Genomic DNA, 12,621 nt, shown 5'->3' with positions numbered 1-12,621 from the left:
TTGTGAGTCAACGAAAGGTGTACAACTAGGCTTATTCATACAGCAGTAAGATCTTAATTTGAGCCATTTTCTCACATGAAAAAATCTTGCAACAACAGGAAATTTGAATTCTTGCGTGGATTATAGTTAATGGAAATTTTTGAAGGGCAAATCAAGACAGACATTTTTATGTAGAAATTGCAAATTTTAGAAGCCTTTTTAAACCTCAAATACACTACAAGTTTGCATTTCCTGTTGTGCAACAACAGGGTGATCAACTTAAGATCCTACATCGGTATTATGTCTCCGATTGATGACATCATGATGAGACCCCAATCGCTCCTGGCACAGAAAGAGAAGGAGGGGTTAATATGAATGTATAAAACCCTTGTAATTATACCTCACAGTGAACCACATAACAGCTCTGGGATTTTCAGAGCATTACGACAGAGGCGGAAAATAGTCCACTTAATTCATTTTGCAGCCATTTTGTTTGGTTTATCGGTTTTATTAATCAACTGAAACTATTCAGGTGGTTTCCTGACTAGACTTTAATGCTTTGAGCATTTACCTCAAAGACACTTTGGGCATGTTGGGAACCTGTTAGTTCTATTAATAAAAGTTGCCCCTGCATACCATTTCTGCAAATGAACCATGAAAAAGTAATATTCAAAAAGGCTATTATTATTAGACTTTGCTTCATTTATATCCTCACTAATGTAGAATAAAGTGGGTATGAGTCTTGTACTTGGCATCAAATGTTACATATAACTTATAAATCATGTAAATATTACGTTATCGTGATGTATTTGATGAGGAAGGTGTCTGTAGGTCACACTGAGTGTCAGACTCAGAACCCAGATGATCCAGATATAAACTTGAAATGAGACAAAGCTTTTCCTCACCCTATCCCTACCCACTGGGCACAGACATCAATTCAACGTCTGTTCCACATTGGTTCAATGTCATTTCAACAAAATTACTTGGAAACAACGTTGATTCAACCGGTGTTTTCCTTATCTCTCCACATCACACCACCCTTCCTCTGACACACAATCTCTCTCTTCCTTTCTCTCCACGTTATCGCTGGCCATCTTACACTCCCGTTCTCTTTCCTTGTATACTATCACTTCTTTTTCTCTCCCCCCTCTCTTCTCTTTTGTCTCCCCCTCTCCCTCTTTCCCTCTCTAAAGCAAACCAGCCCTAATCTCCATCGTCCACGCATGACTAATTAGAAAAATATGAGCTATGATCTGGAGGCCCCCGGTGTGTGTGTGTGTGTGTGTGTGTGTGTGTGTGTGTGTGTCTCTCTCGACGGCTTGATCAGAGGATATTTCACGGACAACCATAACACTCTTAGAAAAAAAGGTGCTATGTTGAACGTAGAAGGGTTATTTGGCTGTTCTCATAGGAGAACCCTTTGAAGAAACCTTTTGGTTCCAAGTAAAACCCTTTCTAACACCCTACAGTAGTATTTACTTCCCAACCACCATCATTTTAATCTTTAAGGGCTGGTTGCCCGAACCTAGATTCTAGTCCTGGGTTTTATAAAGGTTCTCAGTAGAATCCCCATTAATAACAAAGTGTTTTGTTTAGTCCATGACTTGGTTTAAACTGTGACTGTCAAACAAGTCCTTTATGTCAATGTGGTATTTCACACAATACACAGTAGGAGTTCTGCACTCTTTATATTTCCCCTGGTTTCTTATCTGTTTTCTGAGTGTCAGTGATCCCTGAACAGTGAGCTGCACGGGTCTAAAGTTCACCGCTTCAAACTCCCCCGTCATCCACTACGACACTATGGACCTTTCTGTTTTCCTTTTCACCAGGAAGGAATGCGAGGGCAGAAAGAAAAGAACGGGGAGACGTGTGTGACGCTGCGTGTTGATGCTGGGGAATGTGATGTACGTGTTCTGAACCGCGAGAGGCCCATTTACCCCACGCCATCACTGCGCATAGCAACGTGACAAAACCTGGAGATATATATGATATGTGTGTGTGTGTGTGTGTGTGTGTGTGTGTGTGTGTGTGTGTGTGTGTGTGTGTGTGTGTGTGTGTGTGTGTGTGTGTGTGTGTATGGACTGTGTAACTCACAGACTGTTTGCTTTAGCATTTACACATTAGCGCTGACTAAGAACACCTTCTCTCCCCGTTGGGCTGCGCCAGACCAGGGCCACACATGGTACTGCTTTGAGAGGAAAACACTGTGATTATTTCACTCCTTTTAGATGTCAGTGGAGCACAGAAGAAACGATTTACAGTCGGCTGAACACAAACAGCAGGCGTACAACTGTCTCTAAGGTGTAGTGGAGTCGGCTCCAAATGGGTCATTTGTAACAGATTCAACAGTGAGTATAAAGCTATAACTAAGGCTAGAACTCGGTGATAAAACATGCCATTGAAACACATAGGTTACGTCCCAAATGACACCCTATTCCCTATTTAGTGCATTACTTTTGACCAGAGCCTAAATGGCACCCCCAGGGCTGGTAAAACATAGTGTGCCATATAGGGAATAGGGTGCCGTTTGGGACGAGGGCATATTTAGGTCAGAAGAGTCATAGGAAAGGGTGGAACTTCATTTGAACGCCATAACTCATGGAGTTCTTCGGGTACAACTAAATCACGTCCATGTTTGAGTGATCTAAACTGTCCTGAGTACAGCCTAAATACAGTCATTTATACATTAGATAGTCCACAAGGTCACAAGGTGCCAAGAAACAAGCTGGTTCAGCACCTCTTGTGTCTCTGCTTATCCCAGTATATACAGGACGACACACACATGCACGCACACACACAGGAAATGAACAAACATGAGTCCTGGAATGCCTCTTCAAATTCCCTGTTATATATCTTTTCTCAACAGTTCAGAGATGCTTATCTAGATGCAGGTGTGTGTGTGTGTGTGTGTGTGTGTGTGTGTGTGTGTGTGTGTGTGTGTGTGTGTGTGTGTGTGTGTGTGTGTGTGTGTGTGTGTGTGTGTGTGTGTGTGTGTGTGTGTGTGTGTGTGTGTGTGTGTGTGTGTGTGTGTGTGTGTGGTTTACAGTGATCTCTCTTGGACAGATCCATGTGTAAACGGGAAGTGAAAACTTTCCCGAGAATTTTACTTCTGGGTAACCGAGATTACGTTTACAGTAACACAACAAGGATAGAGCAGGAGGTATCATCACACGACAACTCCCTAGAGCTCTCTCTGTCTCACACAAACTATTCTTTCAACCCTCTATCTCACACACTGACTTCTGGTTAAACCTGGCCTTACAAATTACTTTTAACCAGATGACTGCTTCTGGTTAAACCTGGCCTTACAAAGGACTTTGAACCAGAGGACTGCTTCTGGTTAAACCTGACATTACAAATTACTTTGAACCAGAGGACTGCTTCTGGTTAAACCTGACATTACAAATTACTTTGAACCAGAGACTGCTTCTGGTTAAACCTGACATTACAAATTACTTTTAACCAGAGGACTGCTTCTGGTTAAACCTGGCTTTAGGAATGACATTTAACCAGATGACTGCTTCTGGTTAAACCTGGCTTTAGGAATGACATTTAACCAGATGACTGCTTCTGGTTAAACCTGGCCTTAGGAATGATGTTTAACCAGATGACTGCATCAGGCTAAACCTGGCTTTACAAATGACTTTTAACCAGATGATTACTGCTGACTAAACCTGGCCTTAGGAATGACGTTTAACCAGATGACTGCTGCTGGCTAAACCTGGCCTTAGAAATGTGTGTTCAGGACCTCCCGGGTGGCGCAGTGGTCTAGGGCACTGCATCACAGTGCTAGCTGCGCCACCAGAGTCTCTGGGTTCGCGCCCAGGCTCTGTCACAGCCGGCCGCGACCGGGAGGTCCGTGGGGCGACGCACAATTGGCCTAGCGTCGTCCGGGTTAGGGAGGGTTTGGCCGGTATGGATATCCTTGTCTCATCGCGCTCCAGCGACTCCTGTGGCGGGCCGGGCGCAGTGCGCGCTAACCAAGGGGGCCAGGTGCACAGTGTTTCCTCCGACACATTGGTGCGGCTGGCTTCCGGGTTGGAGGCGCGATTTGTTAAGAAGCAGTGCGGCTTGGTTGGATTGTGCTTCGGAGGACGTGTGGCTTTCGACCTTCGTCTCTCCCGAGCCTGTACGGGAGTTGTAGCGATGAGACAAGATAGTAATTACTAGCGATTGGATACCACGAAAATTGGGGAGAAAAGGGGATAAAAGAAAAAGAAAAAAAAGAAGAAAAAAAGAAATGTGTGTTCAGCAGCTAAGTAGTCTACCTCAGCTCTCTCCCTGTGTTGTGATGAGGATAGAGAACAAAGACAGAGGCACTTCCTCACATTGTGTGTGTGTGTGTGTGTGTGTGTGTGTGTGTGTGTGTGTGTGTGTGTGTGTGTGTGTGTGTGTGTGTGTGTGTGTGTGTGTGTGTGTGTGTGTGTGTGTGTGTGTGTGTGTGTGTGTGTGTGTGCTCTTCTAATCTATGTCTCCAGAGCCAGGACCCTCGGCCCAGGGCCTGTCTATTTTTAGAGGTTCCTGTTTTCACCAGAACTGTCAAATCCTCCTTCTGCTCCGATCCATCAACAACCAGTAACTATCAAAGGGGACATCTGTCAGTGACACACACACACACACACACACACAAAAACCTCCCAAAGATGGCATCTGACTGTATCTCTGAAACCCCTCAACACAAACACACACACAAATAAACACGCACACACAATCTGAAATATGACCTCATTTGAATCCTGTTCAGTGTATCTGCATTGTGTGAATTTGGAACACAGTTGAAGTCGGAAGTTTACATACACTTAGGTTGGAGTCATTAAAACTTGTTTGTCAACCATTCCACACATTTCTTGTTAACAAACTATAGTTTTGGCAAGTCGGTTAGGACATCTACTTTGTGTATGACACAAGTAAGGAATAAAAGCTGAAATAAATCATTCTCTCTACTATTATTCTGACATTTCACGTTCTTAAAATAAAGTGGTGATCCTAATTTACCTAAAACAGGGAATATTACTAGGATTAAATGTTGTGAAATACTGAGTTTAAATGTGTCTGGCTAAGGTGTTGTCACGATCGTGTGGAGGAGAGACGGACCAAGGCGCAGCGGGATATGAATACATCTTCTTTTATTAGAACGACGAAGATGAACACGAAACGAAACACTTATACAAACTATACAAAACAACAAACGACCGTGAAGCTACAAACGAAAGTGCACACACAAGCTACTTACGTTCAACATAGACAATTACCCACAAACACCTAAAGCCTATGGCTACCTTAAATATGGCTCCCAATCAGAGACAACAATAACAAGCTGTCTCTGATTGAGAACCAAATCAGGCAACCATAGACTTTCCTAAACACCTACACTCAACCATAGACATACCTAGACACATACACTCAACACAAACCCATACACTACAACCAACACCCCCTATACCATATAATCACCCAAAACACACACATACCCCATGTCACACCCTGACCTAACTAAAATAATAAAGAAAACAAATAATACTAAGGCCAGGGCGTGACAGGTGTATGTAAACTTTCGACTTCAACTATATTTCCGTCTCTTAAAATGCAGTTAGCTGCTTTATCAGTTACTTCCTCCTTTTGGGTAGGCTGATGAGGTGTGTGTGTGTGTGTGTGTGTGTGTGTGTGTGTGTGTGTGTGTGTGTGTGTGTGTGTGTGTGTGTGTGTGTGTGTGTGTGTGTGTGTGTGTGTGTGTGTGTGTGTGTGTGTGTGTGTGTGTGTGTGTGTGTGTGTGTGTGTGTGTGTACGTGCAACTCAATGGAACCAGCTTTATGGAGCCAGGTCACCCATGATACAAGTCAGTATTCGATGTCCATCCATGTCTGAGGACGCCGGCAACAGAGAGTGCTATTAGCTTCAAGTAGGTTTGGGTTTTGCCAGGGCATTGTGGGCTGGAATGGCAGATGGGCATAAGGATCTGCCTCTTGTGCCAAAGGTTTCTTGTTCAAGTCCGGCAATAAAAAGTGATTTTATTTGTAAAAAAATGTAAGCCTATCCCAAACCTGAACCCTTAACTTGACCGTTCAGAGTTAAACACCTCTAAAAGTCTAAGCCATTAGGGTTGAGGTACTAAGCTAACATATGGAATTGTTTTAAGATGGTGTTACCATGGATCATTTAGCTATTTAATTTTGAATTTCAGGACCCCTTTAGGTATAATTTTTTTCTTCAATTATTTGATAAAATACTGATTTTGGCCTTTACTACTATCGGTCTTCACTTCCCAGTAGAGGTTAGAGTTCTCTCAGTATTACCTCAGGGTGTTCTCTTCCCAGTAGAGGTTAAAGTTCTCTCAGTATTACCTCAGGGTGTTCTCTTCTCAGTAGAGGTTAGAGTTCTCTCAGTATTACCTCAGGGTGTTCTCTTCCCAGTAGAGGTTAGAGTTCTCTCAGTATTACCTCAGGGTGTTCTCTTCTCAGTAGAGGTTAGAGTTCTCTCAGTATTACCTCAGGGTGTTCTCTTCCCAGTAGAGGTTAGAGTTCTCTCAGTATTACCTCAGGGTGTTCTCTTCCCAGTAGAGGTTAGAGTTCTCTCAGTATTACCTCAGGATGTTCTCTTCCCAGTAGAGGTTAGAGTTCTCTCAGTATTACCTCAGGGTGTTCTCTTCCCAGTAGAGGTTAGAGTTCTCTCAGTATTACCTCAGGGCGTTCTCTTCCCAGTAGAGGTTAGAGTTCTCTCAGTATTACCTCAGGGTGTTCTCTTCCCAGTAGAGGTTAGAGTTCTCTCAGTATTACCTCAGGGTGTTCTCTTCCCAGTAGAGGTTAGAGTTCTCTCAGTATTACCTCAGGGTGTTCTCTTCCCAGTAGAGGTTAGAGTTCTCTCAGTATTACCTCAGGATGTTCTCTTCCCAGTAGAGGTTAGAGTTCTCTCAGTATTACCTCAGGGTGTTCTCTTCTCAGTAGAGGTTAGAGTTCTCTCAGTATTACCTCAGGGTGTTCTCTTCCCAGTAGAGGTTAGAGTTCTCTCAGTATTACCTCAGGGTGTTCTCTTCCCAGTAGAGGTTAGAGTTCTCTCAGTATTACCTCAGGGTGTTCTCTTCCCAGTAGAGGTTAGAGTTCTCTCAGTATTACCTCAGGGTGTTCTCTTCCCAGTAGAGGTTAGAGTTCTCTCAGTATTACCTCAGGGTGTTCTCTTCCCAGTAGAGGTTAGAGTTCTCTCAGTATTACCTCAGGGTGTTCTCTTCCCAGTAGAGGTTAGAGTTCTCTCAGTATTACCTCAGGATGTTCTCTTCCCAGTAGAGGTTAGAGTTCTCTCAGTATTACCTCAGGGTGTTCTCTTCTCAGTCGAGGTTAGAGTTCTCTCAGTATTACCTCAGGGTGTTCTCTTCTCAGTTGAGGTTAGAGTTCTCTCAGTATTACCTCAGGGTGTTCTCTTCCCAGTAGAGGTTAGAGTTCTCTCAGTATTACCTCAGGGTGTTCTCTTCCCAGTAGAGGTTAGAGTTCTCTCAGTATTACCTCAGGGTGTTCTCTTCCCAGTAGAGGTTAGAGTTCTCTCAGTATTACCTCAGGGTTTTCTCTTCCCAGTAGAGGTTAGAGTTCTCTCAGTATTACCTCAGGGTGTTCTCTTCCCAGTAGAGGTTAGAGTTCTCTCAGTATTACCTCAGGGTGTTCTCTTCCCAGTAGAGGTTAGAGTTCTCTCAGTATTACCTCAGGGTGTTCTCTTCCCAGTAGAGGTTAGAGTTCTCTCAGTATTACCTCAGGGTGTTCTCTTCCCAGTAGAGGTTAGAGTTCTCTCAGTATTACCTCAGGGCGTTCTCTTCCCAGTAGAGGTTAGAGTTCTCTCAGTATTACCTCAGGGTGTTCTCTTCCCAGTAGAGGTTAGAGTTCTCTCAGTATTACCTCAGGGTGTATTCTTCCCAATAGAGTTTAGAGTTCTCTCAGCATTACCTCAGGGTGTTCTCTTCCCAGTAGAGGTTAGAGTTCTCTCAGTATTACCTCAGGGTGTTCTCTTCCCAGTAGAGGTTAGAGTTCTCTCAGTATTACCTCAGGGTGTTCTCTTCCCAGTAGAGGTTAGAGTTCTCTCAGTATTACCTCAGGGTGTATTCTTCCCAATAGAGTTTAGAGTTCTCTCAGCATTACCTCAGGGTGTTCTCTTCCCAGTAGAGGTTTGAGGGAGATCATGCGTCACTTATGACTGGCCATTTAGCAGCCCCAGCAATTGTAAACCAACCACACTTGGTTTAATCAGAGGATTTTCCTCGTCATCTCTTTCCCCCTCATTAAACTGGAGCGTTACATGAACTCTCTTCCCACATGGAGTGTGATGGGGATGGAAAGCATTTGTCTCTTTCTGCTTTCTCAGGGGACCCACCAACGCCATGCTGGATGTGCGTTACCACGGCAATAACACAGTGTTGTCCGGAGCCAATGACGGAGCTGATGACATGATTTAGTGAATGCTTGGGAGGGCTGAGGTGGTTGGAGAATGTTTTGAGGTCGAGAGAGAGGGGGGGTATAATGAGAGAGAGAGAGAGAGAGAGAGAGAGAGAGAGAGAGAGAGAGAGAGAGAGAGAGAGAGAGAGAGAGAGAGAGAGAGAGAGAGAGAGAGAGAGAGAGAGAGAGAGAGAGAGAGAGAGAGAGAGAGAGAGAGAGAGAGAGAGAGAGAGAGAGAGAGAAAATGTGGGTGGAAACTGAGCTGCACTTCCTAACCTCCTGCCAAATGTATGACCATATTAGAGACACATTTCCCCCATATTACACAGGCCCACAAAGAATTTGAAAACAAATCCAATTTTGATCAACTCCCATATCTATTGGGTGAAACACCATAGTGTGCCATCACAGCAGCAAGATGTGTGACATGTTGGCACAAGAAAAGGGCAACCAGTGAAGAACAAACACCATTGTAAATACAACCCATATTTATGTTTATTTACTTTCCCTTTTGCACTTCAACTATTTGCACATTGTTACAACAGTGTATATATTAATAATATGACATTTGAAATGTGTCTATTGTTTTGAAACTTTTATGAGTTTAATGTTTATTATACATTTGTATTGATTGTTTATTTCACTTTCGTTTATTATCTACTTCACTTGCTTTGGCAATGTTAACATAGGTTTCCCATGCCAATAAAGCCTTTGAATTGAGAGAGAGAGAGAGCAAGAGAGCACTACACAACTTGACGTGTGTTGTGCATGAATGCATGTAGAAATTAGTAGTTTAATGAGCAATTCCCTCCTACAAAAGCCTATTAAAGTCTGGAAAATATCTGCGAGATTTGAACGTCAACACTCCCCGACGTGGAATGGTGTAGTCATCATAGAGCGACCCTGTCATATTTGCAATATGCCAATTGTCATGGACCTATTAGAAACATTCCCTGCTATTTCCTGCCTATAAAATACACTATAGGACAGAATCAATCCACAATAAGACAAAATGTGGTACTTCATGTTAGCATACTATATATATGTCTAAGTAGGTTTGTAGGCGCAAGGATTGGATAGCCAGTTCAGTGTTACTTTATTATTGAATGGGGTGGTAAAAGTGTTTGTTGATCTTTGGAAAGGCCGGTCTCGTGACTTCTGATCATAAACGTGTCGTTGCGGTTCTAACCTGTGCGTGGTGTACGTGCACTGCTCGCCCGAACCCCAGGGATGTGTTTGTAGGGGTTGGCCAAAGTAGACTTCCGTATTAGCATACCGCAACGGTTTCTTTTGAATTATTCAACGTTGCTGCCCTCAATGGCGCGTCACGCAATTGTCCCGGCTATGCCATGAATGTATTCTCTAATGATGTGCTAAAGGACGCCAACTGAATTACAGCTTCTCTTCTGAGCGTCAGTGCAGTTGGGCTGCTGCAAAGCAGAGCGGGAGAGGTACTAAGCACTCTCGCTCTCGAAGCACAGAAAACAGTCAATACCAACGTTATAAGCAAGCAATGTAACCAAATGTATTCGATTAAAAATAAACTTAAAGATGGAAGTAAAGTATAGGTTACCAGCACTTGCAAGAGAAAATAGGTATATACGAATGTAAAAATGTGTACTTTGTAATATTGACCTCGTTCACACCTGCTGGACTGCATTCGATGTATGCCACATTTTACGCACAACATGCATGTGAGAAAAATATATACAAAGTCCTTACGTGTAAAATCTCACAATATTTCGAGTTTTTTTTATACAGTGTTTATACCACAGCTGCGGTACGGTATGTAGCGCAGTAGAGTGGGTCCTCTGTGCTCCGCTCGATAATCATCAGGTGGGCAGGCAGGGTAGCCTAGACCGGAGCGGGGAGGTGGAGCCACGTTTGGCCATTCCTAAAATCTTATTCACACACTAGTTCATTCACATTCGCGCTTGTGTCCCCATAGGAAGTTTCAGTAGGGAAGTCATTTCATTAGCTCGAGGAGGAATTGTATTGCGTCCTGTTCAGCCAAACGACAATATAACCATGGAATTACTGTATTATGCACTATTCAGCGACCTTTTGGAGCTAATTGTGTTTAGAGTTTGAGTCTATAGACACTGTTTCGTGCGGAGGTTTTGGGTTGAACTACGCTGGAAAGCAGAAAATATGCGAGCTTCGCCCTAACATTGGAATAAACCTGAGCGGACTCGCCAGCCTGGGCACAGCGGGAGTATTTGGTTTTATCCCGAGGAAGTCTCCGTGTAGAGAAATAAACATGATTTTAACTCGTAAGTCAATGAATTTGTTTACTCGAATGTTTTACTATTCAGAATGTTTAAATAAATAGGGATTTCCATGCTTTTGCGCAGAGAAAACCTACTTGGAATAGAATGTTTTCGATTGTGATTTATCTGTTCGCACTTTTCCATGATTTGAATTAAACTTCTAGTTAACCATTTTAGAAGGGATTATTATTTTTTCTCCTTTTGCAAAGAAAAGTTGTTTGACATTATTCTCACCGGCTCTGTAAGGAACTCCCCTGTGCTGAAATGAGGGTTGCGCATAGCTGCAGGCTGTCAGATAAGCAATCTATTCCAGTCTCCACTGCTCCTACACCGACTTCCAAGATAAACGCGCACAGTTTATTCGACCATGGCCTGCGTTCTATTCGCAGGTTTAGACTAGGCCATTGAGCCATAGTCTTTTGGCCTATATATGTCTGTTCAGACGTTTCAATAGCCTGGTATACGCACACACAGACAACAACGTTTGATTATTCACACTGTTGAATTATACACGTATCTGTGCATAAATTGTGTTGTTTGTTAAATTCGTTGCCGCCTTGGTCTTATAGTGCTTCCAATTTGTTTGCCATGACTACCAAGCTCAAGTTCCCTTTGCTTGTCTGCTGACATTTTTCTAGTGACGCTTGGGAGAAGAATGCCTTCTGTGTGATATAAAAAGCGAGCTTGGCGGTAGCGTATTTCGGCTGTGAATGTCTTTTATCTGATTCCTACTGGTCATACTGTATTTCGCGCGTGACTGCTTATCTGTTATACACAAGGGATAGCATGCAGCCCCCTGTGGTCAAATAGTGGCGGACGAGTCAAATAAACCCCACTACCGGTCACTCTAGTGAGCACACAGTCACCGTGGTGTCATGGGGGTAGTGACATGCCAGTGCTTTGGCCATGGGGACATCCTATATGTTGGGTCACGTAAAGGAACAAGCAGAAGGAAATGGGGAGGGGAGAGGCTGCCCAATACTGCACCCCGAGCACACACAGACCGGCCTCTCAATCTACCCCTCAATTCATAAAAGAAACGATGATATAGTAGAAATGAGTAAAAAACTGCCCAAAAAGGGCAACTCTCCCACCCTCTCTCTTTCCCTCCCCTTTCTATCTCTATCAATCTGTAATTGGCATCTAGTCAAGTGGGGGGGTTGTGTTTTTAAAGGGAAGAATATGAAACAGGCTTAAATCAAACTATTTCTAAGGGCAGGAAGTATGGCAGAGTTTTTCTGAACGATTCATTCATTTTATATGGTAAAGTTGCTATCAATTCTATGAAGGAACATAGATATGTCCATGTGTTTCTCTTCAGCCCGTCCTATTTCTGTTCCGACCTTGGTGTGCTTTGTTATTGACGTTCTCATCACAAACTGTTCTGGGATCTGTTTAATGGGTGGCTATGAGTGGGTGACAGGAACACAGGGTGCTATAATATCTGACCATGGGTCAGTTCTAAAGCATATCAGATGTGTTGTATGGGTTGTCTGGGTCTTGTCACCTGATCCTGAACCAGGGCCCTGAGCAAACATAAATCTGTCATCAGAGGTAGAGAGAGACCTCAGAGACCAGGCATTGTGATGATCCATCTGGCCCAGCTGTGTGTGTGTGTGTGTGTGTGTGTGTGTGTGTGTGTGTGTGTGTGTGTGTGTGTGTGTGTGTGTGTGTGTGTGTGTGTGTGTGTGTGTGTGTGTGTGTGTGTGTGTGTGTGTGTGTGTGTGTGTGTGTGTGTGTGTGTGTGTGTGTGTGTGTGTGTGTGTGTGTGTGTATGTGTGCGTGTATGTGTGCGTGTCTGGTGTTGGATGACCGGAAAGAATCATGGGGCACCTCCATTAGTTGTGTGTGTGTGTGTCTGAGTTGGTGTGTGTCGTGTGGTATCCTATGGAGCCAGCCAGATGGTGGTACTCTCACTTACCTACCAGCCAGGCCTTCTCCCAGATCACCAGATGTCTTCA

The 12,621-nt window shown here is 43.6% G+C and overlaps 1 protein-coding gene across 3 annotated transcripts in view; it reads left to right on the top strand.

The window, feature by feature from the left end:
- dlc1 (DLC1 Rho GTPase activating protein) overlaps nt 1-12,621 on the top strand; it is a 169,774-nt gene that overhangs the window by 104,820 nt on the left and 52,333 nt on the right. Inside the window, exon 1 of one of the 3 annotated variants that reach the window (XM_071407866.1) lies at nt 10,302-10,663. The exons of the other annotated variants lie outside the window; for them this stretch is intronic. Within the exon in view, the coding sequence (XP_071263967.1) occupies nt 10,651-10,663 (13 nt within the window). The 5' untranslated portion in view covers nt 10,302-10,650. Of the gene's footprint in view, nt 1-10,301; nt 10,664-12,621 lie in introns of those variants that run through there. 3 annotated transcript variants of the gene reach the window in all.

Source organism: Salvelinus alpinus, chromosome 6, assembly GCF_045679555.1.
Source record: "Salvelinus alpinus chromosome 6, SLU_Salpinus.1, whole genome shotgun sequence".
NCBI lineage: Eukaryota > Metazoa > Chordata > Actinopteri > Salmoniformes > Salmonidae > Salvelinus > Salvelinus alpinus.
Note: the sequence above shows the minus strand (reverse complement) of the source record. Positions and strands in the feature narration are given on the sequence as shown.